The sequence below is a fragment of the Clytia hemisphaerica genome, unplaced genomic scaffold (genome assembly GCF_902728285.1).
Source record: "Clytia hemisphaerica strain Z4C2 unplaced genomic scaffold, Clytia hemisphaerica genome assembly, whole genome shotgun sequence".
Classification (NCBI taxonomy): Eukaryota; Metazoa; Cnidaria; class Hydrozoa; order Leptothecata; family Clytiidae; genus Clytia; species Clytia hemisphaerica.
Genome location: NW_027103710.1, coordinates 257,360 through 281,748, shown reverse-complemented (window position 1 = coordinate 281,748; position 24,389 = coordinate 257,360). Strand labels below are relative to the sequence as shown.

At 34.5% G+C, this 24,389-nt stretch overlaps 1 protein-coding gene and 1 long non-coding RNA gene across 2 annotated transcripts; both read right to left on the bottom strand.

Annotated features, from left to right (window-relative positions):
* Positions 1-9,068: 9,068 nt before the first annotated feature.
* LOC136804222 (uncharacterized) lies at positions 9,069-18,327 on the bottom strand. The gene is made up of 4 exons (XR_010846252.1): positions 18,178-18,327; positions 10,022-10,220; positions 9,694-9,812; positions 9,069-9,497 (listed from the first exon to the last, which is right to left on the bottom strand). It is a non-coding gene; the product is annotated as an uncharacterized lncRNA (long non-coding RNA).
* A 697-nt stretch (positions 18,328-19,024) lies between these two features.
* Positions 19,025-23,052, bottom strand: LOC136804221 (uncharacterized). The gene is made up of 4 exons (XM_067060922.1): positions 22,895-23,052; positions 22,604-22,648; positions 21,220-21,714; positions 19,025-20,109 (listed from the first exon to the last, which is right to left on the bottom strand). The coding sequence occupies exons 2-4, from the start codon at positions 22,638-22,640 to the stop codon at positions 19,529-19,531; spliced, it is 1,113 nt and encodes a 370-aa protein (XP_066917023.1). The 5' UTR covers positions 22,641-22,648; positions 22,895-23,052; the 3' UTR covers positions 19,025-19,528.
* Positions 23,053-24,389: the final 1,337 nt, after the last annotated feature.

Below are 24,389 nucleotides of genomic sequence, written 5' to 3'. Positions count from 1 at the left end.
CAGCGCTAAACTTCAAAGTCCGATGAGGAGGTAAAGCTGCTTATGATAGAAATAAAAAAAGATTTCCCAAATTCAGGAATTAGAGAGATGATTGCACATCTTAAAAGATTGGAACCACCAGTAATTTTACAAAGAAACAGATGTCAAGACTTTTAGGGGAAGTAGATCCTATTGGGACAGCAAGGCGTTGGGCTCAAGTAATTAAGCGGAGGCAATATAGTGTACCATCGCCTAACAGTTTATAACAGGCATATCGACTCTAATCATGCTCTAATAAGGTAAGATCAATCCATGATCTCCATCACTCAGAGGCGTAGCCACGAATTTTCGTTTCGGGGGACGAGGTTGGGAAAATTTTGACCTTTTTTAGGGAAAATTTTCTCGTAACTTATGCGCCGCAGGCGTAAATTTTTGCTCTAAGAAAGCTCAAAGTTAAGGTCACAAAAAGTGCAGAAAGCATAAAATTTCATGTCGCAGAGAGTTTTCTTTGTAATCATGGCGAAAATTTTGGCGAAAATTTTGGTCTAAAAAATGTCAAATAAAAAATGTCAAACAGCTTAAAAGAGGGCTTAAAAAGGTCAAAGGTAGTCGGGAAAAAGGTCAAAAAAACTACAGACCCCTTCACATTTTATTGGGAAAACTTTGACCCTTTTGGTCAATTTTTATTTTTTGGGGGGCGACCGCCCCCTGCCCCCCCCCTCCCGGTGGCTACGCCACTGTCACTATTGTTTTCCAGATGGTTCCAACAGTTAAAAGGCCCCCGGCAGTGGTTTGCGTGAATGCGTGAAAGTTCCCCTATAGAGGTCTTTAACATTTCGATAAGTTAGGTAATTTCCGCCAAAACATTTGTTTGCGTAGAGGCGATCCCTTATACAAATCGAACGTTTTAGTCCATAATAGCACAAATTACGTAACTTAAGGAAATGTGAAAAACCTCAATTTTTGACAATTTCTCCAGATTTCCCAAAAAATTGGGTTTGCGTGAATTTCGAATTAGCGTGTAAAGTAGAAAACCAACTCTGTAGTGTTCTGCAAAGAAGTTTCACATGGAACAGTAATTTTAAAGTTTATCACTGCTTGATTAATTTTCCTTGGCATGTTTTACTTTTTTCAGATGGGTTTATGTTGTTTTTGGTCAGATTGATGGCTATTCAAGACTTGTCACCCAACTTAATTTGTCTTCTGATAACAAGGCTGCTTCTGCTCTTTTCGCATTCATTGAAAGTGTAAAAGAATTTGGTGTTCCTAGCAGAATTAGACTAGATAAAGGAAAAGAATTCAATCATGTGGAGCATATGATAAAAGTTTTCAATGGGGAAGGAAGGGGCAGCTGTATACGCGGGCGCTCTGTCCATAACCAGAGAATCGAAAGACTCTGGCGAAATGTATATTGGAAAGTTTTACATAAATTTTATGTCATTTTCTACCATATGGAAGACCATAACATACTGGATATACAAAATCCAATTCATATGTTTAGCCTGCAGTATGTCTTTGGCCCCCGTATTCAAAATATGCTAAAGAATTGGCAAATTGCCCACAATAACCATCCTGTTCGCACCGAAAAAAATAAAAGCCCTTTGCAATTATTTTATCAAGGAAGCCTCAATTCCCAACACCAAAATTACACTGCAATGAACAATCTATTTAGACGGAATATCAATGAGGTGAATCTTACTGTGGAAGAAATTTTGGAATCGCACAATTTAGTCGAGCCAGATGACATTTCAGTTGTTGTGCCTCGATATATTGCATCGCTTACACCTACACAGTTATCTAATCTGCATCAACAAATAAATCCAACTGCTCATTCAGTTGCAGATGGTATTGATATTTATGGTAATGTTATCAGATATATTCAAGCATGTTCTTCCATGTGATATATATAAGTTATATATAATTATAGGTTATATAGGTATAATTAGGTATAAGTAGTTATAGGTATAATTATATAGCATTGATGATTTTATCTAGAAGGGATAGCCACCAGACTTATGCTAAGGTGCTGTGGTATAGTGGTTTGATTCCCACTCATGGCAGTTCACTTGGCAAGTGAACGTTCCTTCGCCCGGGTCAACCCATGCCGTGTGAGGGGAATTGGGTAGTCAGTTCAAGGTGCTCACGGAACACTCATTAATAAGCATCTATAATTGAGAGAATAGGCTTCTTAAACCTCCTGCAACTCAACCAAAAGAAATAGACCATGCATTTTTAGCGTTCGGTTATCGGATGCTACCCCTACCCCTTTTGAATTATTAAAATGGTAAAAACAGCTTTTTTATGAAACAGAGCAGAAAAAGTGCCTTTTTTGGTCTCTGGCGGACGCTGCCTTGCCTTTCTAGAATTTAGCCTGGGCACTAAATAACTTATTAAATGAAAAATTTTAACCATTGGAAGTTTTTCGTCTTACCTTATATTTTTAATTATCCAGATGTACTCTAAGGTCCCGAATAGACGTCCCCCCCCCGCTTATTAATTTTCGAAAATATTTCGGACCCCCCCGTTCTTATTAGGACCCCCCCGTTTATTAGTTTTTAAGAATATTTTCAGCTGTCAAAGAGAAGGACCCTTATTTTGCTCTAAATAGCCTGATTTTAGCCTTTATTTACCTAAATATTTTCAAGACCCCCCCGTTTATTTCAGACCCCCCCGTTTATTATATTTTGCAAAAATTTCAGACCCCCCCTTTTATTCAGACCCCCCTACTATTCGGGACCTTAGAGTAGTAGTTCTTACTCTGGCAAATATGCTTAATTGCATATTGGGTTTTTAGATACAAATAATTTGTTTTGATTTCAACCTGATTAAGGCTCACTCTAATGTCCTTTGTAAAGCCTTATAGCAGTCAGATTAACTTCTATAAAATAGCTCCTTACTCTATGAAGGCAAAAGCCTAACTGAATACCTACTAATCAAAGGCTCTATTTATACTGAATTTTATTTTTCATGAAATAATTTGTATACACAAAAGATATTTAACAACGTAAAAATTGTTTTCCCCAACCAGGTGGTTAATGACATAATTGATTTTCAATCATTTTAGTAAAAATAGAGCCTTAGACTAGGTATTCAGTTAGTCTTTTGCCTTCATAGAGTGAGGAGCTATTTTATAGAGGTTAATCTGACTGTATAGTGAGATCTGTTAGCACAAAAATACTTCAGATGACTCTAAGGGGGTCTAAAAATTAATTTTAAGCAGTAACACCTAATTATGTTATCTTGCCACCTATCAGGTATTTTTCAGAAGGTTCAAAACGTACCAAATATTCCAAATCAGATTTTGAGATTTTCAAGGCCAAGCCTCTGCCCTATTCTCACAAGTACACACAGTGAAAAATTGATATTAAATATTTCGTATATTTTAAAGCTTTTGATGTTGTTTAGGCAACACCATCAGAAAGAGAGCCAGATTCTGATATGAATTGATATAAAAAACATCAAATTTGGCAAACTGGTTCGAAAATTATGAGCTTTTTCAGTTTTCCACATATTGTGACTTCTTGGAACCCTTCTTTTTAGGATTTTGCTTTTTTTGTTTTACTACTTTTGCTTACCCACTTAATGTTTTTTTTAGATTCATTTAAGTTTGTTCTTTATTGTACTATTTACATATTTTGCTTTTGTTAAATGTTTGGTCCTTAATTTACACCCATTTTATTTATATTATTCCTGTAGAACCAAAAAAATGCCATGTACGTAGTCAATTCCTTTTTATTTCCCTGGTTGACCACTTAGTGTCTAATAATGGCAAAAAATGCTGTATTCTAAATTCTTTGTAGCTTACCAAAGGTTTAATACTACAAACTAGAAAAAATGTTCTTATTAAATTTTATTTTGATCTTCTGTATACAATTTTTTTTTTCTTTTTGTAGACCAAAAAAATTAATAAATATGTCATTAGATAAAGTACACGATCAGTGTACCTTTACGGCCAAACGACTTTTTAGTATTTCAACCCTGCTTCTCTGCTTCTCGAACTTGCATCTCTCATTCTCAGATCTGCTTCTCAGCTTCTCTGCTTCTCGAACTCACTTCTCTCATTCTCAGATCTGCTTCTCAGCTTCTCTGCTTCTCGAACTCACTTCTCTCATTCTCAGATCTGCTTCTCTGCTTCTCGAACTCACTTTCTCTGCTTCTCATCTACAAAAAGGTGTTGATTTTCAGCTTGAATATTCGCACACCTCTCAAAATGCGGCTTTCGCGTACTCTTTAATTCTCGCGTATCCTCGTGATTTTAGGGATGCTCTTTGGCTTGGGGGTATTTTTGATGAAATTTATGAAAATAATACACGCTTTTCTTTTTATAAGAATACCTTCTATAAGAATATCAGGGTGAAAATTTGCCAAATTATTACTTGACCCTCAGCCAAAGTACACTATTCTTAAAAAGCGTGCTCACTCATTTTTTTTATAAGCATACGGTAAATTTAGGCTGAAGCTCAATTTTGAGCCTCGACTTATGCTTAACCCTATGCTTGGTAAAAATATTATGAATATTATGGGGGTAAAATTTTTCGCGCATTTCCCCCTCTCTTTAATCTTGTGAGAAATGAAGACATTCTATTGTTTTCGAATGTTTACCATATGATTTCGAATCTTTATAGTTTTTTTTTATTTCAATCCCTTTAATCACCAAAACAATGTGGTATAAATAATAAAAATTTGTCCTCTAGATATATCTACAAGTTTTCGTTTTTCTTAAAATGTAAAAAATGTACTCATGTGGTTACTAGTTGTCCTGGAGGAGAGATTGTTGTGTTCATGTTTCAAAAATCGCGACCCTTTTGGACTTTTTATACTGATTTTTCGCAAAATCCCATCACGAAAATTTGTGAGAATTTATCTCGACCATCCAATCCAATCTTATAATTTCCAAAATATGTATAATAGGAAGTACAAAAAATTAAAAAACTTTGTTTTTAGTTATGTTCTTTCTTTTTACCTAAAATAAATTAACAAAAGGCTAAAAATGAAATGACCGTCAATGTCTTTCTTTACCTTACAAATAAATTAACAAAAGTTAAAATTGACGAAATAAATAAATTGTCAATATTTTTCTTTTTACTTAAAACCAATTAACAAAAGGCTAAAAATACCATCAAAGTCAGAAAATTTTGCGTCCAGAAAACTTTGCGATTTTCGTGAATGATTTGCGAAATTAAATTCCCGCCGCGAAAAGAGTTGATTTGGCTGATTGGCGAAAATTCCTAAGGAACACAGTTTTCAGAATTTCTTGGTCATTTGTCTCTAAATAGATAATAAAACAGGCTTTTTAGCTCACTTTATCAGCATTTTTGTTTTGGAAAATCCAATTTCGCGAAAATTAATTCCCAAAAAGTAAATCAATGTTGCTGATTCGCGAAATTAAATTCCATCAAAATACGCGAAATTTCGCGAATGGTCGACTCGCGAAATTTTCAAAAAATCAGCAAAAGCAAAAAAACAAAATGTCTGTGTAATAGAAATATTAACAAAAGCTAGAAAATATATGTTCCTGTTGATTGATTTAAAAATAGTGCTCCAAAAAGATCTTTGACTCCGCCAGAAAAATACATTCTATGTGATTATTGCACCTGGTTTTGTTTGAATATTTTGAATAAAAATGTCTCCAAATTGGTGATGTCAAATTTCAACATTTTTTGCCAACTAAAACATAAGCAACTGGGTGGGTAGTGAATTATAACAAAAAACACATTTTTCTTTTGAACGACATTTCAACCTTTACAGATCGTTTTCAAGTTTCAGGTGGATAGTGATGTAGGCTAAATATCGAAGTCCTTTTCAAAAGAGCGTCTAAAAATGTCTTAACAACTTGTCAATTGCAAAAACAGAAAATAAAAAGACCTAATATACCTCCTATATGTATAAATCAATAACAGAAGCTAAACAATAACAAATCAACATGTCCAGATGCTAAAAACTCACTCGTTCTCAAAGTCAGTATCACTCTCATCAATATTAAATGCAGGTGGGTGGGACTGGAACAACTGGTTCTACAGGCGGCAACAGGTCGCACTGTATAATGTCCTCAATCCCCAGAATGAAAAATCTTACAGTACAATTGAGTCTGCCCCTACATGTTGGACACCGTTTGTCTGCTATGTGGTTTGAACAATGAAAGCAGCCCAAGTAGCGCCCACACGCTGCACAACAGTGGAAACTGTTAGGTTTGGAATTGCTCTCAATGGATGAAAGACTTTCATTTAAAGCAGCTTTTATGCTATCTTGTTTGTTTGGCGTAGTAGACGCACCAGGAAGTGTTGGTGCAGACGACACAGCTATGTTTGGCGTAGACATAGTACCAGTGTAGTCGTTTGTAGACGTAACTGAATCAGGCAGTGTTGGCACTAATGGAGACGAATTTTGATGACGTCGACTTTCTGCTCCAACATCTGTTTCAGCATTTTGGGTATCAAAAAACCCATTATCGTTTTTAACCAAATTCGAAGAATCGGGTTTCAATTCAGAAAATACTTCAAGGTCGACAGCTCTAAAAGCTACTTTATTATTCCAATTTGACATTCCTAACAAAGAAAAAATGAAATTATCGATTAACAGAATTTTTGGGCAATCAAACCCTCAATTTATGTCCATTCAAAAAGTACGTACGCTCTGAGGTGGAGGGTACTACCAAAAGTGTACGAGGGGGAGGGGGAGGTCAGGTAGAAAGGTACGTACGATTTGACATTTTTCAATACAACGAAATTTCAGCCAAAGTTTGGTTAGATCTTCTGATTATATCATCAACAAAGACAAACAGAAGTTGAACTTATTTTAATTTTTCTCAAAATCCCCTAATTTACCTTTGTATAGACTGTTTAATACGATCTAAATTTTTTTTGAGGGGGGGGGTCGTTTCAAAGCGTACGTACGCGAAAGGGGGGGGGGTAATGCCAAGCGACGTAGCGGACAAGGAGGGAGGGGGTGTCATTTTCACCGATTTTGAGCCGTATGTACTTTTTGAATGGTCCTTAACAGCTTCATTTGTCATCCTTGATTTACTATAACACTAACACAATATGTTAGTTGCTCAAAAAAGTATTTCAGGATAATCCTAATTGTGTTTCAGTAATTTTTGTTATAAAAATTTGAAAAAAGTGCTTAATATTAAGCACTTTTCCCAACGGATTATCATTAAATAAAACAAGATTAAAATTCCAGACATACTTTTCTCAAGTTATTTAGATAATTGTTTTTGCCAGTGGAAACACAGCTTAAGTGATGCTTCTTCAATGTTTGAGTTTGGGGAATCGAAGTTTTTTGTGTCCTAGACATATTTACCTCTACTACTTGCGGAATCTTTCACCGGAGACCCACCCTTGTATAGGATGACCAATTTTTCGTCGACATCCAAAAGGACAGCAATTTCACTTTGGATTTCTAGAACACTAAAATGTTGGTTTCTTGCTTCCAGCATAGCCAAATCTACTTTGACGTCAAGCACACTGTTGATTGATTTTACTTTCCCCGTAACCTTACACACTTCATAATTTGAAACCACAAATGTTTTCCAAATTGGGGCCGGTTTCCTGAAATTATAAAAATAAGGCATTGGAATTGATAAAAAAATCTGAAAATTATCAGATTCTTGACTAGAAAGCTCTCGATTTTAAAGAAATTCATACTCCTAAGTTCATACTACAAGTCCATACTGATAGAGATATTCTAGAGAAGAGAGAGATATCAATTTTACTAGTTAAATCACCATCCAAAGCTGAGAAAGAATACACGTTTTTTTTTTTAAGAAACTAGTTTTACCAAGCAGCCTCAATGTTTGTTATAAAATCGGCCTTTTGAGCCTTAAATGTTTCTTACATGTTTCTAAAATTTTTGACATAAATCAGTCTCATGGAAGGCCGAATTGGAAGGTTTTTAAAAGAAACCGAATTAAAAAATGTTATTTTCTCATTCTCAGCCTCAGCATGTTTCTTAGATGTTTCTTAGTTTTTAGGCATTCTGAGCCTCGTGTTTCTTAAAAGTGTGTTTCTTAAAAAAAAAAAACGTGTATCTTCCAAAAGATTTAGGGATTGGGCAAATTGATATGGAAAATAAAGTCCATAGGTTTTGCGTATCTATTACTGCGATGTTATTGACGAGCTACGGCATCACACTTGTTGTAAATTCATGGAACTGCATTCCAGGTTTGAAATCTAGTTTGGTCTAACAATTTTTGCGAGGAATTTTATATTTAGATAAAGTAACTTGGGCTATTACAATTGGCTCGAATGGAGTACAAAAACGCCTCAAAGAATAAAGAATTTCCTTCGTCGTTATTTTGCTCAGGCTCTTTTCTTGTTAATGATTGTTTTTGATGTTTCTTTTTCACTGGTGTACTAACGCACTTTGTAATAAACGCCACATTTTGTAATACCTGACGCACTTATTGTAATACACCTTGACGCACTTTGTAATACCTAACGCACTTTGTAATATGAAAAGCTGACACACTTTGTAATAACATCTGACGCACTTGTCAGGTATTACAAAGTGTGGCGTTATTACAAAGTGTGTTAGTACAGCGTACAATATTTCTGTGTAAAAAACTACTTCGTTTACTCACATTTTTTTCTTTACTTACAGGACGAGGCACGCCTATTAATATCAGGAGGCAAACAGATCAGCTCATCCCGATAAACGAAGAAGACCTACCAAATATGCAAGACGCTAAAGATCTTTATGAGGCGGTTTATTATGGGAGGTTGAACTTTGAAACACTTTGGTTTGGACTTATTAGAAGGCTTTGAGCATCTTAAAGATGCAAGGAATCGCTACTTGAATCAGAATTTCCAAATAAGCCGAGTATTTGGTGACTGTGTCAACGGGAACCCACGAACGCTTCAAGAAATGGTATTGGCTACAATATTTATTACGGAGTATTTGTATACATTTTATATTAAATAAACCAGCTGCGCTGGAAGGTCAGCCCGAAAGGATGAGATAGATCAAAGGATAAGATAGATTAAAAGATTATCGAGAGTAGCAAAAAGCATGTGATCACAGGATAAAGATTTCAACTACTCTTGGCTTAGGAAAAGTGGGTTCAAAAATCAAATTTTGTCACAATAGGGTCGATTAACGAACTTTGAAACAACTTCAATTTTATAATTTTCAATTTACAAATAAAATGAATAATGTTGTTTTAGATAATCATGTAGTTGTTTTTAAATATAAACAAAATTACTATTGTACAAGATCCTTTGCAAAATTGACAAATACTGTCCAGTTGAATTTAAGTCTACCATTATTGTTCAATTCCAATTTCATTATTTCCAGGCCCAGCAGTATTTCGAATAACGAGACAAATTGAATTAGAAACAGGATAGGTATAAGTACCATAAGACATTACAGCATAATACTCCAAAAACGAACTGTAATGACGTAAAAGCTTTGAAAAATACATCGGTCAAGCATAGGATACGTTAATGTGTGTATTTTCAATCATATCTGCATAACAGTGGCGAAGAAACTTTGGAAATTGATTGTGGATGATTGAATTTCTGTAGAAAAAAAAATTACAAGTTATTTTCTCCAAATTAAAAAAAGAGGTCAATTCATGGATAGGTATAATCTATAAAGTAATCATTTCAGTAGACTCGCACTTTTTCGACATAATACTCATTCATCAAAATATCAATTGACCAATTGGCCACTATGCAAACACTTAATGTAGGTCATTTTGGAGACTTATAGTACCTTATTTCGATTTTTGTAGTGTCGGCATTCAAATTATTGGATGGTGTTAGAGGGAAGCAATATTTTCGCTGATAATGAATCATGATATACGGTTACTGATTGATCTCTGGACAGCATATCTACAACAAACAATGAAGATATCAAAGTCAAATACACAGGTAAATAATAAATAATATGAACAAAGTCATTTCACATTTTCAATCTTAGATTATTCACGGTCGCGTACTGCAATTGCAAAATGATTGCTTTGTAAAAAAGACCTAGAAATGAACGTCAAGTGTCAACATTTTTCTATCGTAAATTGATCAAAAAGAGACCTTTAGCTTACCTATCATTTTTATGAACTCTTTACAATATTCAGGTGTCCAGAAACGAACCGATGGTTTAAAAGTACCAAGCCATGATGAGTGAAATAATCGAGTATATTGTACCAAACAACATCAAATACAGGAACGTGACGCTATGTCAAGCTCAAACGATGCAAAGCCATGGAGTTTTTCGACACTACAAACATGTAACACCAGATACTAAAACAACAATAAACAATCAATAAATTACCAACATTTTCATTTCAACACCAAAACTCATTCATTATATACATTTTGTCCATTATTTTTGTCAATAGATAATAGATTTGAATGTTCATTTTTTGTAAATTTTGTAAAATTTTGATTTATAAAATAGAGGTTTATATGCAAAAAATTGAAATTTAAACTATTAAGATATGTATAAGAAAAACATGTTACTGAAAAAATAATTGCAAAAGATGATTTTATAAATGAAAATTACAAAAATAATTCAAAATTCTGTATAAAAACAATTCCAATTTTTGTATAAAAGTAATTTGAATTTTTGTGTAAAACAAAAAAAAACAAATGTAAAGTACAAAAAAGTATATAATAATTTAAAGTTCTATGTAAAATAATCAGAAAAGGTATGGTTAGTGAGGAAAGTCTCTTTTTTGAATGATACCTTAAGGGAACTATTTTTTGCGGGAACTAATGTAATTTTTGCGGAACTTAATTTTGCAGATTTTTGACTTCAAAGAAAATTTGAGCCGTTCTGTAAATTACTCCACCTCCACGTTTTTCACATTTGAAAAATTCTGCGCTAACTTAATTTTGCGGTTTGGGCCAAATCCTCAAAACCCGCAAAAATTAGTTCCCTTTAAGGTATTACTTTGTAATTTTGATCACAGACATTCAGAGTTTTTGTGACAAGATCAACACTCTCAAAGCATCACAGGAAGATAAAATTGCTAGCATAACGGTACTTGACTGGTTAAACTCAGTTTATTTAAATAGAGTGACCTGAAAAAGTTCTTTCTAAAAAATCAATAACAGACTTGTGACATTCTTCTCCCACTAGCCATATTAAATTAGATCCCAAAGCAATACCACCATGTGCATGTAGCATTTCAGCGTTGATATAAATTTAAAGTTTGAATGAAAATCAATGAGCTGCCTTGGAGCTTTCTCTACATTTTAACGAATGAAAGATTTAGATGTACATGGCTGTGTAAGAAGGAGTTGCAAATCTCAGCAGCAAAGGGCATGTTTCATTGAATGCTACAGTTCATCGAAAATCATTTTAAACTGCTCTAGAGTTTTGCAACTCCTTCGACCCCACCCTCCCCTATTCCCCATATAAAAGTCTAGTCAACCAAGTCGGTCAAGTCGGTCAAGTGGATCAAGTAGGCTAAGTAGGTTAAACAGGTTTGAAGAACTAATTGTTGTTTGATATGGCAAAACAAACTCCATCGTGATCAGAAAAATACACGTCCTTTACAAAACATTTAACTTCTTTTTTATCTTTAAAGCTTTTCTTTAAATAAACATGGTCAAGAAGACCACCTGCTAGATGAGTTGGTTCATTCACTACCATTTCATATGAAGAAAGAATATTTTTCAAGAAGTTGTTTGCTGGATCTAGAGCGTCAATGTTGAAATCTCCGACTATTATATCAATGTCATCATAAGCTGTCACTTGTCTTAATTCTTCACAAAAATCATCTGTCGAGTAATTAGGTGGCTTGTACAAAAGCAAAAGCTTAATAGCCTTATTACTAAATGTTTTTTTCAGAAATTTAATCATTGTATAGCCAGCTACTTTATCACAATCTAAAACTTGAGTCGATGTATTTGAACAGCATGCACTGTTTTGAAAGCGATTGACTGACATATTGTTATACTCAATATTGAAAGTGTCCAATTTTTGATCAATGTCACTTGTATCACTTGACAAAGAAAGCTGGGTTTCAGTGAGGCACAACAAGTCACTGCTAATGAGATCTTTTGTCTTTTTTATGTCATCAGCATGTTTTTTCAGAGAGCGTACGTTAAGAAGGGAGACATGCAAATATTTAGCAGAGAGTTCTGTAACTGATGAGAAAGAAAGATTATTTTGCAAAGAACAGTCGTTTCTTAATCGCTCATATTCAAGACCAGCTTCATTGTTTACCCGAATCGCGTTTTTATTGTATTCGCCAATTAAGAACAGTCCATTAATGTCAGTAACTCTAGACAAACTAACATACATTTGACCTTCATTAAAATATCTTTGATTAAGTAATTCAAAACTAACAACTGCTGATGTGAGAGTCAATCCTTGTACTTTGTGACTAGTGCATGCGTATGATAAAGTCAGAGGGAATTGTGTTCTTCGTACCATTAAAGTATTTTCATGTTTTCTTTTGTTCTTTCTTGTGTCGAAAGTAGATTCTGCTCTTTCAATTATAGTCCAATTATTTTCTCTGCACACATGGTCTAAATTGGATGCTTGTTTACCGGCAGCAGCATCATCAAGCTTGACATAAATACCTGATATTATGTTGTTGCTATTAAATTTGAACCTCATAACTGTTCCAACTTGGCCATTAACCAATCTATCTGCAATGTCAATGTTTTTTGTGATAAATACACGAGCACCTACTTTTAAATGAATTATGCGGGCAAGGCCACCTGTTTCCCCTGGTCTAGCATTTTCAATGAATTTCAAATCATTATTTGTCAAATGTTTTGGCACCTCATCTTGTGCAACGATGGAATACTTTTCAGTTGGTAGCTTATCCAACATTTGTAAATTGTACAAGTCTGCTGGTTTATTTTCTGCGAAAATATGGGTCGTATTAGCAGGGTAATCTGGACTGTCTGTTGAAATAAATCTAGATTTCAAAAGCTCTTCTTTTTCTTTGTCAAGTTCACCTAAACGAATCTGGTTTAAGAGATCAATGAAATCTATATCATCACGCTGCCTCATGACAGTTGTTAATTCTGCCATTTGGAAAGTACGCCATAATTCAAATGCAATAATATTTTGCATGGATGAACAATCAGCTTTGTATACAGGGTCCCTGTAAATTGGTGGAAGTTGATATAAATCACCACACAATAAGACTGACTTTCCAGCAAAGGGTTTGTCTACACCAAATATTTCACGTAACCTTGAATCTAAGTGTCTGAACAAACGACTAGAAACCATAGAAATTTCATCAATCATAATTATTTCAACACAAGCTAGTTTCTTTTGCAATTTATCTTTGGAAGATGCATTCAATGGAAATAGCTTTTTGGTAGGGATGATCAGACCAGTGTGTATGGTGGTTCCCGAGACGTTGATTGCAGCAACAGCTGTTGGTGCAAGTACAAGAATTCTTTCCTTTGTAGGTTCACCACCTCTGTACATCAAAAGTTTTGACAATGAGTGATATATAGTAGTTAGTAAATGGCTTTTTCCCACGCCTCCGCCACCAGTTAAAAAAATGTGAAATGGTTCTACACTTTTAGGTGTCTTAGAAGAAAGGTTTTTTACAAAGTCCCTTCCCCATTTGTGAATTACATTAAAGACTTCTCTTTGTTGCTGATTGAGAGATCTAATGCGAGCATTTATTTCATTGTCAGGGAATAAAATTGATTCCATTGGTATCGCTGCTCTGAGTTGGGTACCTTCATTGGTATCATCATCTGATTCATTATCGTTGGAAGGAGCATTTTCTACCTCAGCATTGGTTTCATCATTTTCCTGTTGTTCATAGTCATTCATATTGAGTACCATGTCAGTTCTAAACCTTTGTAAGGCATCATCTACTAAACCGGCATATGGTTGAATCAAGGCTCTATTGGTCTCAACAGTTTCAATAATACCAGGTTCTAATAGCTTGGCTGTGTAAGAGTTGTGCTCTTGGGATAGTAATTCATTTTCATCATAGAATGGGAGATACAGCATCAAAAGATGATGCGCATAATCTTCTGGCCTTTTATTACGGTTAGGTTCATGAAGTCGAAGAACTAGTGGAACTTTCCGACATTTTAATTTCCCTTTCATTGACCGAAGTGGAACAGTCTTTGGGTAGTTGTTTGTTGTTTGATGATTTGATTCAATCAAATTATCTTCAAGTTCATTCGGTTGACAATCATTTTCATCAGTTTCTTCATACACAATACTATAAAACCTTAAGAATTCTGCATAACACATTTTCGATACAGAACTGTAAATTCCATTTGCATCAATTGGCCTATCACAATACCTATCTAGCATATTTTTCTTGAAAATTGAAGTACTATCCTCAGGAAGCTCATTAATTTCATTTTCACTCAGGCACATTTTAAACCTTTTTTCTGGTAAATTGGTGTTTGCAAAGGTTACACCTGGGTAAAGTTTTCTAAGCCATAACTGTGGCATGCTTAGATAGACTGCTTCTTGGACTGATACTTCCCGCTTTGAAACATAGGCATGTGCAACAGATTTCATTTGTTCATACTTGTCACCACCATTTTCGAATGCATCTTGAACAGCTTGGGTCATAGCATGTGAAACTTCATCTTCTGTTTTGGACAGGTATGCACACATGTAAGTGACAGCCTTGTAATAATTGAACACAGGTTGAATATCTAAATTTGCTTCCCAAGCTTTTAAACCTTCAGTGAAATAATTATTCACAAAACATGCATTTGTATCACGCTTCAGATGTATATGAAAATCATCATCCTCAGACACTGAGAGAGCATACTCATAATCATATTTTGAAATATTAAGTGCAAGAAGAACTTCGTCGATAGATGGAACTGGACTATAGTTTTCGGCTTCAGTGTCAAAAAAGTTTCGCTTGCTTGGATTGAGGTTTTCATTGATGTAACTCTTTACTTTAGCTAGTGTTTCTTTTTGCAATGTCAAAATAGCTTGCTTTTCTTCTTGAGATAATCCTTGAGGTAAGGGCACAGAAACTATTGTTTGCTCACAAAAGAATTTTCCAAAATGGAATCTGCAAGGTGTATTTTTATATTTACGACATGTCTTTGAATGTCGATGTAACTGATATGTTGTAACAAGGTGGAATAAATCAGGGTCTTCTTCCTTGGAAGGAAGATAAACCTTGATAATTTTATCAATAAATTCAATGTATTCAGTTTTAGTCTCTAGAGTCAATTTTGGTGCATTTAAAATCCAGAGAAAAGAATGGATATGAGGGCTTCCTCGTACTTGAAATTCAACTCTAATAGCATAATAGGTTGTTTTACCAAGTGGACCGTCCAAGACAATAGTTTTAAAGAATACTTCAACTCTATATTGAAAATGACGAGCAACAAGTACTGGATTACTGTTTAGCAAATCACACCTTTCGTGATATGAAAGATTTTCAATAAATTCATTGGTAACATCTTCACCCTTGAGTTTGTAAATTATGGAAATCATTTCGTTCCAACGAAGATCCGCGCAACTCAATGTGAAAAAGAAAGTTGGTGGTCCCAATTGCTTGACCATTGCTAAAACTTCAAGCTGAAATTTTTTCCAATAAGCCGGGGTTCCTTTGACAGTACTCATAAACGCAAAAGCTTTATCATTTGCAATGAATTGCCTCACTGTTTCTTTAAAGTTTTGACTCAACATACCTGCATTCAAATTTGAGGCTGCGACTTTTCTCATCGCAACATTTATTTGATTAGTTAACGAAACTTGTTGAATGACAGAATTAGCAAAAAAAATGTAGTCTGGGTCTGAAGCAAATTTTTGAGTATAGTTTAACAAGCGTTGATTGAAATACTTTGAAGGACTTAGCTTAACATCCCGTTCGACTTTGTATCCAAATTGACCTTTAGGAAATAAATGAGGATGGGCAAGCATTTCACAATTTTCATCATGCAAGATTGAAACAGGCTTTTTCCCTTGACCAGGTGCTAATGTCAAAATTTCATTGTCTAATTCAGCATCTGTTGGGGTGTGTGACATGAGGGTTGTTTCATTTGCGCTTGAGCGAAATGCATCAAGAGGGTTTGCTGAAGTTTCAAGTTCCTCTAAAACTGTACCATTACTTTGTGTTTCATTGGCATCAGAGTTTTCCTCTTCTTCATGTTCAATCGTCTCTTCAGAATTGAAACTTTCAATAGTTGTATCATTTTCTATCATATTCCCATCATTAGAAATATCATTCACGTCAATCCTTATGTCCTCATAGAGAGGATTGTTAGCTTTGAAGTAATTCAATAAACGTTGCATAAAATCAGGTCTGATTGGCTCAAAAATAACATGCCCTTTATATTCTAATTTTCTTTTTAGTTTCACAATGACCAAACCATTATCACTTGTTCTTCTAGGCAAGGTATTTGCAATATCTTCAACATCAATGGGTACATTACAAATTGAACCTTTAATTTTAGGAAACTGGCCTTTTGGCATGATTGCTATCTTTTTAAACAGAATTCTACGTGAAATCAAAATTTTTTCAAGTCTGCGAAGACTACAAAATTCAGCTGGTAGTTCGTCAAGCTTCAGTTTGTTTCTGACAGATTGGCATGGTAGAGCATCTTTTAGGAGTTTGCTATGGCATGTTTTGCAGATGTATAATTGACCGTCAAAAGAAGTAATAGGAAAAAAAAAATTTTCTTGAGGCATATTATACCTTTCAGCTGAATATTTTATAACAGTTTTTCGGTAGAGACATCTGTTGCAACAAACACAGATATAAAAAGGACCTTCATATACAAGCTTTTTAAACTTTGATATTAGATTGTCAATTTGGGTTTTATTTTTCTCATAATAAGTCTTTTTTCTTTCTGATAACTTATTTTTATTATTTTGATGATAGTCTCGACTCTTTTCATTCCTTTTTTCTTTATTTTCAGTACGATATGTTTTATTTTTTTCATTTATTTTTTCTTTGTTTTGGGTGCGATAAGTTTTTTTTTTATTATTAATTTTTTCTTTGTTTTGGGCGCGATACTCTTTTCTTTTTTCCTTTATTTTTTCTTTGTTTTGTTCATAGTATTTCATATTGCTTTCTGTTTTTTTACGCTTGGAAGTATCTTTTCTATCACTGCAATCATTTTTCCGCTTTTTTGATTGTTTTAAAAATGCTGAAAAGTCCTGTTGGAGTGCCTTTTTAAGTTCATCTTTTAGTTCAAGAACTTCAACAAATTGGATTTCAAAATGCGCGTTCTCTTTTTCCATTTTTACTAAATAAAAATGCTGGATATATTTCTCAAGTTCAAAAATATTTTCAAACTTTAACAGACATGACATTCCAGTAGGATCAAGCAACCCAAGTTTATTACGGCTATGCGAGTCAAAAACATAAAAGCCTTGAAACCTCTTCATTATAACAATAGTGAAACCATTAATTATCATTAAGGCGTCAAATTCTTGATTTTGAGAAGTACTCAGAGGAATTTGCAGAAAAGGGTAATCATCAATTAATTTGGCTTCACCATTTTCATTATTCAAAAAATTTATTTCAGTTATAATACCATTTGTCTCAATGAATCGTGGCATTTCGTCAACAGATAAATAGCTTCTAGTATCAAGTAGTTTGTATAGACTGTCTCCTTCAATCAAAATTTTATCTAGGTCTGTAGTCTTCCAAATAGAGACTCTGCGAAAATTTGACCAAAATATAGCATAAAGGCAATTAGCACTGCATTGGGTCCCAGCTGTTCGACCGAATAAATCTTCATTTGCCTGATTAAATGAGCCTAATACAAATTTTGAAACTCGGTATGGGAGCAAGTTTGACATGTTTTCAAAATGAAAGTCACTCAGCAGAATATGAGGTATGCTAGCAGGTTATTAGCAACTTTGCAGAGTTTCGCAAGTTTCTGATGTTTGGCAGGTTCTTGAAATTTTGGTTTGGCAGGCTTTGTATGTTGTAAGCTGTGTATGTTGTTAAGTATGTTGTATAGTTTAAGTAAGCCCTTACACCGCAGGTTAATAAAGATATACAAGACGTTTGGCAAGCTTTGTTGGCTTCGCACGCTTTGAAGGCTTTGCACGTTTTGCAAGTTTGACAAGTGTTACAAGTATGACAAGTGTTACAAGTATGACAAGTGGTTATTAGGGGTGTAGCTGCTTGTCTGATATATAACACAGACAAGCTTTATGCTATCTTTTGAATAACTTGCAAGTGAGGTATATTTACCAGTTTACACTTGCAGCTATCTTTTTGAAACAAATATCTTGGAATCAAAAATTCTCTTGAAATCGAAACACTCTTACCCATTCAATAGAGAAGAGACATTGATTATTTCGTCTTTGCAACCAGCCAAAACCTTGTATGCTTCATGACTTCATAATAGTAACACTGCTTAGCCAGGTATTGGGAAGGTAGAACTGGAGAAATAGTCACCTCGACTTTACCGTCATTCAAATTTAGCCCGGAAGAAACTTGCACTCTCCCTTTTTTTAATTATTCCAAATAGTAGCTTTGAGGATCCTATACCAAATATTAAATACGATGGAGAGCAAAAAAACCCGGAAAGAAAGATTGACCGGTATGGTGTATCGGGTGTTTAACATTAAGGAGATAAAATACTGATGCAATAGTTCGTAGAATTACGCAATTATCGGAGAAAAAATGTCGGGGAAAGTGACGAAAAATTTAAGTTGACGAAGTTTTTTCCCGTCGAAAAAATTCCTCGATATTTTATCACCCGCTTGGCTAAGATGGAAATAGCTAAAATGTAAATTTTGGTCGGGGAAAAGTGACAGAATTGCCTCTAGATGACGGATTTTTCCCCGACAAATTAAAACCCCGAAAATTTTTCCCCAATAAGGCATCTTCAATATTACAATCGGGAAAATCGGGGAAACCCTTTTCTTAAAATTGTCAAAACACACTTTCAGAGTTTCAAAGGCTATTTTGCCCTATATTTAGTTCTTTTTCCAAGGCCATTTATGTCATTTTTTCAAAAATTTTCGGGGTTCACCACCAACAATTAAGCACAGAATAGTATAACATTCGATAACGAGGTGTTTGCAGATTTTGCAGAACCAAATATTTTGAACTTTTGCTAGACTTTGCTATTCAAGTTAGCTGAATGTTGAATGAATTTGAGAAATAAGGTTATTTTTATATGTCGTGGTTTTGTTCAATGATAGAAATACAAGAATTTATAAAGTCTATCTACATTTTGGTTTTTGATCAGGTTTAAATAAAATATTTTCAAGTATTCTAAGGTAAAAAGTTAAAATACTTAGGCTTTATTTACATTTTGAGTTTTTCGTTGTACTTTGAAAAAATACATTCATGGAGTTGTGGCCAGCACAACAACAAAAGATATCATAACAAAATGCTAGTATTAGAAATACTGTAAAAACAAAAAGCTGAAATCTATTTACATTGTTGGTTTTGAATTTTAAATATCTCAGTAAAGAATAAAGTGTTATTTGTTTGAGAATAGCTCACACTTGAACATAATTTTGGTTGTTATTCAGATTTTCAAAACTGAAATCGGCATCAAACTTAAGGGTTTAGAGTAGAGTTTCAAAAGATTTACAAGGTTCACTCATACATAATAACTAAAACAAGTAAATGAAAAAATCAAACTGAAACGTAATCCAAAAAAGTTCAGTTACTTTCTGTATTTATAGAGTCAGTTGAAGGCTGTTCGTCAATGTTTTGGGGAGCCAATTTAGATGTTGATTGTTGAGCACAATCCGATATGTCGACAACATCTTTCACAGTTGAAACCATTTTATAAGTAACATCAACTTTGGATCCCATAAATAACTTGAGAAATAAAGGATTTGTTGTCGGCACACCAACCATACTTTCCAGCAGATGCTTTTTCGAATTTAATTGAATTTTAAGACTTTCTTCACCGACTGACGATTTCACCATGAAAATGACGTCTTCTTTCTTCACCATTTCTGACTCGATTGATATGTTATTGCAACAATAAAACAAGTTATCATGATTGCGTTGTGTTTCTTTTTCACATTTACCGCATAAAAATCTTGTATTCAAGGATTTCGGGTCGACCATACAAACTATACCGGAACATTTTTCAGATGAGCGAGTGGTTGTTGCTGGTTTTGGAATTTCAGGTTTATCATGAATTTCTTGGATTGAAGAATTTTCCGAAACTTTGAGGACTTTCTTCTTATCATACTTTGCAACCATTACATTTGTAATCTTGTATACTTTCCCTAAATTAAAAGAAAAAGAAAGTTAAGTTGCATGAAAAACAAACTCATTTATTTTCTCAAACTCATTTATTTTCTAACTTGTGCGCTATATTTAGGCAAAATAAATATAGTTCACATTGCGCATACGGCCATCGAAAAATTGCTCTGTTAGCGTCACAGCGGATGTTAAAAATTCATGCGGGTGGACAGGCGGTGGAAAAATTCCCAGGTATTTCAAAATTGCGGCAAACAATACAATTTTTTATGGCCTCCAAGAGCGATCAAGAAAACAGCTATACCTTATAAGAACAAATTGCTTTTCCCGGATTTTGCCTCACCGGAATCTCCGCACTGGAAAATCAGCGAAAAATGATGCGGGTGGGTGACACGAATAGAACATTTTTCGATGGCCGTCATATGAATTAAATACTTGCTTTTGGTCGAAAAAAAAGCCACAATAATGAGAGGCGCACCACTTTTATCATTTGAAGCCATGCTAAAATGGTTTACCACAAGCTAGCGCAAAGTGTAATTAAATTTAACCTCACTTTACTTAACAACGTAACTAAATTAATGAAAAGTGGCTGTACTGTTGAGGGTCAAATTCACAAACATGTAGTTAGATTACGTAATGTATTTCACCATATGTGACCAATGGGCGGTTCCAGTTATAGTCCGTTACCCCCCTGTGGACGACATGGATTTTCCGTAACAATTTACTTTTGAGAAACTTAAGGATTTCCGTAACATTCAAGATTTTTTAAGGAAAAATCTTGGATTTTCCGATACTTTGCAAGAAAATAGAGCAAATTTTATGGATTTTCCAGGATTTTCCGATACGGATGACAAAATAATGAAGAAAAATAATGGATTTTCCGAGACCTTTCTCAAATTTCTCAGGATTTCCAAGTGACAAAAAATTCCAAAAAACCCTGTTGTCCACAGGGGGGTAATGGTTTTTTTCTGGAACTGCCCAATAAAGCTCGTGTCAGGGGGAGCTAAATCAAATTTAAGCATATTAAAAAATTCGCACTGTTCCAATCAAACTTTTGAGAGTTCACCAGGGAATTAAGTTGTCAGGAGAGGATGGTAATGAATAGAAACAATTAAAAATTCTTAAAACATCCTTACCTTCATCAACTTCATCAAAGTGGTCAAAGAAAGTTATCTGACGGGAAACATTTGATTGGTCAATGATTTTGGCTTCTCTAAGTTTTGTCTTTTGTTTTGAAGATGAGGACGTGTCTTGTAGGTCATAGATTCTGCCAAGCACTGATACTCTGGCCCAAATGGGAATTTCTTGTAAAACTGACATTAATGATGTAATCTGTGGTTCAAAAGTTTTGTTATCAAAAGCAACCTTCTTTTGTTTAATAATTGTATCATCTAGAATAATGACATCATTATCTGATTTTTCTGCATTCAGCAAGCAGCAGGAGTTACTTTCTTTGTTGAATTTTTCCAACAAAGGTCTGCGATCGAGATCATAACAAACAGCACGGACCGTATTGTTTTCACAATTGACTGATACTTCAAAGAACTCGATTTCCTTTTTGTCGGCAGCCTTTTGCTTGGCTTTTCTTGGTGAACCCACAAAATTGACGTAGCCTTCCAAGTTAACTAGATCTAAAAATAAAAAGATTTTAATTTACCAGTTAATGTATTGCGAAAGTCCTTTTAGCTTGAAAACTTTGAGTTATACCAATGATTTATTGTCAAATTTAGGCGGCAATACACCTTTCCCGTATTTCAAAAAAAATATGCGCGCGCATATTTTTTGGCTCTCCATCGTTTCTTGGACGGGAGGTAAACAAACCTATTTTTGCTGGCGATTGCTTAGAAAAAGGTGGTTTTTTGGACTTTTCTCAACTTCCATCGTATAGAATTTCTTCAAACTATGGTATGTTTTTACTATTCATGATACAATACTACCCTCCAAATTTTTTTAAAAACGAATTTGTGCATCAAAAGATAGAAGACAAAAACTGCTTTCCCCTAAGCAAACGTAGGCAAAATCGAGTTTGTTTACCTCCCGTGAAAAAATATCACAATGGTGGAGAACAGGTCTTTTTCCGGGAAATCTGAAATACGGGAAAGGTGTATTGCTCACAATTAATATTAGCAAAAGTAAAATTTTTGAGCAAAGGAAAAGTCATTGTCACAAAAAGTCTGACATTACTGACTCAAATTTACTCAATTTTCAAGAGTCAATCGGGCAACACGAAACAAAGATATTTTGATAACCGCCTTATGAAGGTAAGGTAAGGACTGAAGAGAGGTTACCGCCTTGTGAAGGTAAGGTAAGGACTGAAAGTAGGGAGGACTAATCTAGTAGCACTGATGTGTATTGATGACATGCCAATCTGGAGAGCCCACCGGATATCTCCGGCAGACGATTTCTGATGCTTTTATACCAAGGCTATAGCACGGAAATTTCTGGCATAAACATTTCCTTCCTTCCAGACTGGATGAGATGTAAATGCAGGTGAATGTAATGTCAATGTTTGAGAAATACCTTTTTTGGTTTTCTTTGATGGAGATGGAGATGCCATAGTTGAATCTAATATAAACAAACAAAAAATTTTTTTCAGTGCTGTGTAAAGAATTACATGCACATTGGATACCTGCAGATGGAAGAAATTCTTACACCTAAAATAAAGTGATTTCTCGATGAATTTGAGTCCATTTTAATCGCTCATGCCCAATTTGCATACTGGGAAGTTGAGTTAAATACAGATATTGTCAAGTACTTCAACATTTCAAGACAATTAGGCAGTATCAATAAGATATTTTTAAAAAAACTCACCTTGGATACGAATTGATCTGATGGGGAAAATCTGTCTTGTGCACGTGAAGTCTTGTTTGAAAAGGGCCAAAGAATTCGAAATATTCCAGAAATTTCTTCCTTGACCCCCGCAAAGATATAAAGCCTAAGTTAGAAGTTGTAATAAAAGATGGTCGAATTTTGTTATTGACCAACTCGTTCCCAATCTTATTATAGTTTTTCCGATTTTCCCGATAACTTGTTTTCCCGAAAAATAATCCGAATCTGATAACTATTTATTTTGACTGACGCCCCGCCTGGAAAAAGCCCATTTGAAAGCTCAGCTTGGGCTGACCAAAAAGCAAGGAAATATAATGTTATTACTATAAAGTCCAAGCATTATGAAACACACATTATGAAACAGTCTTCTGTTTTAAAAGCGACGCTAATTTCCAAACATAATCGAACCCTTCTCACCCCCAAAGGATTAAAATACTAACGCACGCATTCACGGAGTGTTCTCAGAAGCTCCCCAGAATAGATTTAGTTAAAAGTTCACCTTCTTTTCTCCCTGACCAAAAACGACAAATCTTTTATGTTGTGGCTAAAGAAAAATTGCACTATTCACAAACAACCCTATCCCATTTTTACATTAGTCAACTGACATTTGTGGTCATAATGGTTATTTAGACGACCCATCATGGTTGGGTTCGAGAAGAAAGATTTTGAATAAAGGAGATTTCTAGATTGGCTAAAAAACATTAAATTCAAGGCACTCTGGAAAACAATTTCCTGACTTTTTAAAGATATTTCATAAAAACTCCCTGGCTTTTCCAGGTTTTCCTTAAGTAATACTTTTGATGATAATGTTCGCAAAAAAAGTACACTTAAATAAAGACAGATTGACACCCTGTACTTTGAACTAGCAGGAATAAAAGTCAGCATTTATTTAGTCTAAATAAAAAAAACTAAAAACTAAAGACCGGCTTTAAAGAACTTTAAAAACAAAAAATGTACATAATGTATAGCTGAAAAAAGTAAACTAAGGCGAAAATAAAAAAGTGTTTCCGAACGAAAAAAGCTCTCATGGGGCCGGTTGGAAAATATATTTTTTTGCTATTTTTGTTAACTTAACATCACTGAAACCGAACTTTAACAAAGATAACTTTTTGTAAAAACAGTATGCAGTGAGCCCTGAAATGTATCAACTACAATCGTGGACAAAACCCCTGTCCATACACCTTTTCAACCTTTAAACCCCATTCCCCCAAGTTCAATGTTGTTTTCAAGATTTTTAGCCCAGTCCCAACAACTTCCACATCAACACTGATATTGGGGGAAGGGGTGGACCACTAGTTTTGTCCAGGATTGTACTAACGAAAGTCTGCGGCCAGGTCAGAATAATCTTTTTTTCAACCGGACGGATTCAGGAAACTCTACATTTTTTTTATTTTCGCCAAATCTATATTTTCTACAATAAACCATCAGTAATACCTTTTGATGAAAATGTTTGCAAAAAAATATACATAAACCAAAA

Bases quoted from the DNA above. Each gene is read 5' to 3' on its own strand.
- LOC136804221 (XM_067060922.1), bottom strand. From the start codon at position 22,640: ATGGCATCTCCATCTCCATCAAAGAAAACCAAAAAAG. The intron at 21,715-22,603 runs GTATTTCTCAAA...TTTTATTTTTAG, and splicing joins ATCAAAGAAAACCAAAAAAG to ATCTAGTTAACTTGGAAGGC. The intron at 20,110-21,219 runs GTAAGGATGTTT...CTTTTAATTTAG, and splicing joins CTTTGATGAAGTTGATGAAG to GGAAAGTATACAAGATTACA.